This window comes from Ammodytes marinus (assembly GCF_949987685.1).
Source record: "Ammodytes marinus genome assembly, chromosome: 12".
Taxonomy (NCBI): Eukaryota; Metazoa; Chordata; class Actinopteri; order Uranoscopiformes; family Ammodytidae; genus Ammodytes; species Ammodytes marinus.
The window spans coordinates 31193519-31199518 of NC_137216.1; the positions used below are offsets into that span (position 1 = coordinate 31193519).

Here is a 6000-nt window from a genome sequence, read left to right on the forward strand (position 1 = left end):
ATGGATGGATGGATGGATGGATGGATGGATGGATGGATGGATGGATGGATGGATGGATGGATGGATGGATGGATGGATGGATGGATGGATGGATAGATAGATAGATAGATAGATAGATAGATAGATAGATAGATAGATAGATAGATAGATAGATAGATAGATAGATAGATAGATAGATAGATAGATAGATAGATAGATAGATAAAATGTTCCTATCTATCTAGTTTTTACCGCTGCAGTCATGGAGTCGAATGACAACTATACGCTACAAACGGCTCAACGGACAAATCAAAACGTAATACGCACCTCTTGTGTGAAATATAATTTAAAAATATTACAGAAGTTAATTGAGATTGTAATAAACAAACCTTGTGGAGAGCGTCTCTGGCGTCAGCAGCCTCTTCCTCTGCTCTCTGTCTGTCCAGCTGCTCCCTCTCCAGCGCCCCCTAGGGAGAGAAAAACACACTGCATTACACTGGACTCATGAATTACAATGAATGGTGAATGGTAAATGGACTCCACTCTCTCCAGCGCCCCCTAGGGGAGGAAAAACAGAAATATATCTTTTATCAGACCCGCTACATTTTTAGAAACATGTTTTTAACACTAGCAAATGAAACAATTTTTTTTTTACAACTTTTCCAGGAATTTCATGACTGTGAAATCTGTTCTACAATCAATAAAAAGGACAAATGGGTCGGCTGTGGTGAAGTGTGTAGGGTTGTCGACCCTCAACTACAAGTTCCGTGGCACGATCCCCCGTCTCCCCGCCACATGTCCAAGTGTCCCTGGGCAAAGAGACACTGAACCCTAAACTGCTGAATGAATGTGTTTGTAAATGGGAACAGGTCTCCCTTGAAAAAGAGTCTCCGGTCTCAATGGGATTTACCTGTAGAAATAAAGGTTAAAAATACTTTCTGTAAATGAATGACAGTTAAATGCTGGGTCGTTACCTTGAGACTGTGGATCTCCAAACGTTGAAGCTTCTCTCTCTCAGTCAGCTCCACGTTTTCCATCAGCTCACACTCCAGACTGGAACACAAAGAACTGTTCACAATCACACAGCAACAGTCTGCTCTGATCTGCCCTGAATCTAACCGTCTGTAGCAGCTTCTTAAAGGAATACTTCAGCCATATGGAACCGGCGTTCTATCATTATAAAATCACTATTATAATATAATGAATGAGGTTTTTCTTCCCTCAGTCTTCCCTTGGCCCAGCTGTCCTGTTAATCCTAACCCTTACTGTGATGTCACACTAGTAAAACATAGGGTGAGACAGTGAGAGCATAAAACACTCTTTCTGCCCTTTCTCAGGCTAGGATGAACCGATTTAAAAAAATGTTGCACATTTATACTACATAGGATCTCAGAGTTCGAAAACACATTCTTATTCCTATGAAGAGGGTCTTTAAGCCCAGTTCAGACCAAAGATTCGCCACGTAACGACTTTTTTTTTTTTTTTTTAACCTTTATTTCTACAGGTAAATCCCATTGAGACCGGAGACTCTTTTACAAGGGAGACCTGTTTTCCTTTCCCACGTTACCATTCACACACTCATTCATACACCGATAGCAGGCTAACTATCGACATTCACACGAGGCAAGGTGGGTGAAGTGTCATGCCCGAGGACACAACAACTATGACACAGATGGCAGGGCGGGGATCGAACCTCCAACCCTTTGATCATTGGCCGACCCGCTCTACCACCTGAGCCACTGTCGCCTCAACTAGACGGGCAAGTCGTTGTGAGGCGAATCTTTGGTCTGAACTGGGCTTTAGGAGCATATAACCACCTTCTGGTTTTCAGAAAAAAATTATTTCATTTTGAAATAACTGACCGTCTCTGTGTCTCCTCCTCCTGTCTCTCTCTCTCCGCCCTCAGTCTGTCGTTCTCTCTCTTCACCTCCTTCTCTTTCCTCATCACTCCATCCATCTGCAAACGCAACTCGTCCATCTGTAGACGCAGCGCAGAGGCCGCCTCACGCTCACTGAAAGACACACACACACACACACACACACACACACACACACACACACACACACACACACACACACACACACACACACACACACACACACACACACACACACACACACACACACACACACACACAGACAGACACAGGCACACACACACACACACAGACACACACACACACACAGACAGAGGCACACACAGACACACACACAAACACACACACACACACATTTTAAACTTTTCTGAAATGCTTGTTGAGTTATTTTCAAACCCTCAAACTGTGACCACACATGTATGAACTTGTGCATGAGAAGTGTTTTCATTTGTAGTGTTTGTTCTAAATATCCAGAAATTGGTGTACGTTTATTTATTTGTGTGTGTGTGTCTGTGTGTGTGTGTGTGTGTGTGTGTGTGTGTGTGTGTGTGTGTGTGTGTGTGTGTGTGTGTGTGTGTGTGTGTGTGTTACCTGCTCAGTGCCTCCGCAGTGTGTGTGAGCTCCTGCTGTGTGTGTTGTGTGTGTGCGTTCAGTCGCTGGCTGTCGTCCTGCAACTGTTTCACTCGAAGCTGCAAAGCCGATTTGTCCTCTCCGAGTCGCCGTAGAGATAACTCCGCCCCCTGACACACACACACACACACACACACACACACACACACAGACAGAGAGACAGACACACACAGACAGACAGACAGACAGACAGACAGACAGACAGACAGACAGACAGACAGACAGACAGACAGACAGACAGACAGACAGACAGACAGTTATGAGGCAAAGTGGATAGGCCAGTGGACCCTCAACTACAGGGTCGGTGGTTGGATCCCCCGTCTCCCCGCCACATGTCCAAGTGTCCCTGGGCAAAGAGACACTGAACCCTAAATGTCTCCTGATAGTTAGCTTGCACCCTGCGTGGTAGCTGCTGCTGCTATCGGTGTATGAATGTGTGTGTAAGTTGTAAGTCGCTTTGGATAAAAGCGTCTGCTATATGACATGTAATGTAGAAATAAACTAGCCTTGTATGTGTGTTATTAAAGGTGCAGTGTGTAATATGACATCATCAAGAAAGTTCTAGAATGCAACGCTCCCTGGGTAACCCCACCCCTTTAGAATAATAACAGAAGCTACAGTGGCCTTCAAGGACAAGAACAATTCTAAATTTTAAACAATGCACCTGATGACATTCCAACCAACATGGATTCCTCCATAAGACTTACCCTCTCAATGTACAAAATGTAATATTAATATTTGTAATTTTACCGCTCAGGAGGATAATTCAGATTATTGGCAGAGGTGATTTTACACCAATGAGGACATATTTATGAATGAGGATATTGATTTTAGCTGATAAATTACTTAAAATGTTACACAGTGCCCCTTTAAGTGACTGACCTGCAGTTCCTCGTGTCTCCACTGGAGGGCGGTCTCTGTGTGTGAGAGCACCGACAGCAGAGCGGACAGATCCCCAGTGAGCAGGCCGTCAGCTGGGACACACAGAGACGCATTGGTGCTGCTGGTTACCACTCTGGACTGTAGGCAGGACACAGGGGGGAAAGAAATGGCACGATAAAATAATTTAATTCAATAATCTTTATTTTCACTCTAAAGACACTGAGGCTGGATTCTAACCCCGGTCTGCTGAGAAGAGGACTGAGACTCTATGGGCCAGTTTCACAGACATGGATTAAGCCTAGTCCTGGACTAAATGGAATTTTGAATGGGGGATGTCCATTGAAAGTACAATTTAGTCCAGAACTAGGCTTAATCCATGTCTGCGAAACCGGCCCTATATATATGATTTATTTTTTAATTCACAGTGTCACTTGTTAAGGTAATTTATTAACAAAACAAAACAACTATTATGAGTTAAAAAAAATAAATAAAAAAAAAATATATATATATATATTTTTCCAAATGGCAAAAATATTTTTATTATTATTAGAAATGATTAACTACATAAATTGTTATATTTAAAATGTAGATATTTACTAAAAAATACACACACACACACACACACACACACACACACACTCACCAGTTTGAGCACGGCCTGACTGACAGACTGCAGGATCCTCTCTGTCTCCTGGTGTCTCTCGACCTCTCTCTCTCTCTCCTCCTTCTCTCCGCCAAGCGAGCGAGAAAGCTCCACAATACTAAAACAAAGACAGTGCAATGCATTATGGGGCATTTTAACTGTTAATACACAGCCTAGGCTCTGTAAACGGGCATGCTGCTATATCTACGGTGGTCCCCCTTTGTTTATAAACCACTTTACAGAGCCTAGGCTGTGTATTAACAACAGAATTTTGTCATTTAACCCATTGATGACGGCTGCTGCGCAATGCCACATTGGCTCTCCTGCCTGATGCTGCATCGTGCAGCATTATTACTTTATCTAATTTTCATGGCATTCCCAGCATTGAATGCACTGTCATTGGTTCAAATACACATGAGGTGGGTTTTGTTGATTTTTTTAAGACCACGTGACCACCCAAAAGTTGTGTGGTTTGCCGAAAATCATGTCAATCAAAAAAATAATTTTTTTAAAAATAAAACAAAATAATAATAAAAATACGCCGGCTATGTCGGCGACGGAACAGTTAGTGGCGTTTGGTGTGCAGAATCAAGGTCTACTATAGACTACTGACGAAAATCACACAACACATTGCATCTATTTATTAACAATATTTAATAATTTTGACGATTTTTAGAAATATTTGTTGGTTTGTAAGCGCTAAGGGAGCATGTTTAAATAAAACCTGTGAACCTTAACTTTTAAATGTATTTTATTTCATGTTTCTATGTGCTACACAGGCTTAGATATTAAGGTTTTGGTAGACTTGACAATTCGTACTATTTTTTCAGAAAACCCTCAGGCATTAAGGACATGCATCCTAGATTGCCATAGTCATCAATGGGTTAAGGAAAATAAGTTTTTAAGAAAATTACGAATTTACCGTTCGTTCAGCTGTGCCACTGTTTCCTCGTGGAGAAGTCTGAGCTCTGAAATCTCTTCCTCTTGATCCAATTCTCCCAGTGAGAAGGTTCCAAGTGTGTGTGTGGGGTCGGGAGAGAGTGTGTGTGTGTGTGTGTGGGGGGGGTCGGGAGAGAGTGTGTGTGTGTGTGGGGGGTCCTGAGAGAGTGTGTGTGTGTTTGAGGGGTCTGTATTAGGTAGCAGTAGTGTGGAAGAGAGTGTGTGTGTGTGTGTGGGGTCGAGGGAGAGTGTGTGTGTGTGTGAGGGGTCGAGAGAGAGTGTGTGTGTGTGTGAGGGGTCGGGAGAGAGTGTGTGTGTGTGTGTGGGGTCCTGAGAGAGTGTGTGTGTGTGTGAGGGCTCTGTAAGTGCTGGTAACAGTGTGGAGGAGAGTATATGGGGAGTAGGCTGTGTGAATGTCTGGATGGAGACTTGGTTTAGTCTCATGTTCACAGACACAGACTCACAGCCCGACAGGAGGGAGGAAGACAGACGAGAAAACTCTGCTCTGAGCTGCCACAGATCCCTACAGACACAGACAGAGATACAGACACAGACACACAGACACAGAGACAGACACAGACACACAGACACAGAGACAGACACAGACAGAGACACAGAGACAGGCACAGACAGAGACAGAGGATGGTCAGTTATCAACAGATTGGTTCATTTCTTTTAAAAGGTGCAGTGTGTTATTTCGGAATATTGAATTGCATCACGTGGTGAGATTGTAGATGTCAACGCTCCCTTGCTAACCCCTCCCTTTTGGTAAACAGTAAATGGACTCCACTTATATAACGCTTTTCCCTTGTGTTTGACAGAGGGAGTGGCTGAGAACAATGACGTTGAGGTCGTGCGCCAGTTTCAGTTGTAGTCAGAAGCCGGCGCATGACATACGTCACGACCAAACGTTATGCGATTGGTTGGCAGATCCAGAGTGGCACTGAGCAGATCCAATAGTTTTAAACTTCAACAGACACTCGCCTTCAAGTGAGTTAACGTTTGTCAATAGAGCGATTCCAGACCTTCTGTACAAATGAAATGAAGTACG

At 43.5% G+C, this 6000-nt stretch overlaps 1 protein-coding gene across 1 annotated transcript in view; it reads right to left on the minus strand.

Moving 5' to 3' along the window:
* Positions 1-6000, minus strand: part of LOC307258873 (uncharacterized protein) — a gene marked incomplete at its 3' end in the record, with an annotated part of 40842 nt that overhangs the window by 28673 nt on the left and 6169 nt on the right. Inside the window, exons 8-15 of the mRNA XM_080038539.1 lie at positions 5319-5472; positions 4933-4991; positions 4011-4128; positions 3368-3505; positions 2447-2595; positions 1841-1990; positions 953-1031; positions 368-445 (exon numbers count right to left, since the gene is read on the minus strand). Coding sequence (XP_079894665.1) covers positions 368-445; positions 953-1031; positions 1841-1990; positions 2447-2595; positions 3368-3505; positions 4011-4128; positions 4933-4991; positions 5319-5472 — 925 coding nt within the window. The remainder of the gene's footprint in view (positions 1-367; positions 446-952; positions 1032-1840; positions 1991-2446; positions 2596-3367; positions 3506-4010; positions 4129-4932; positions 4992-5318; positions 5473-6000) is intronic.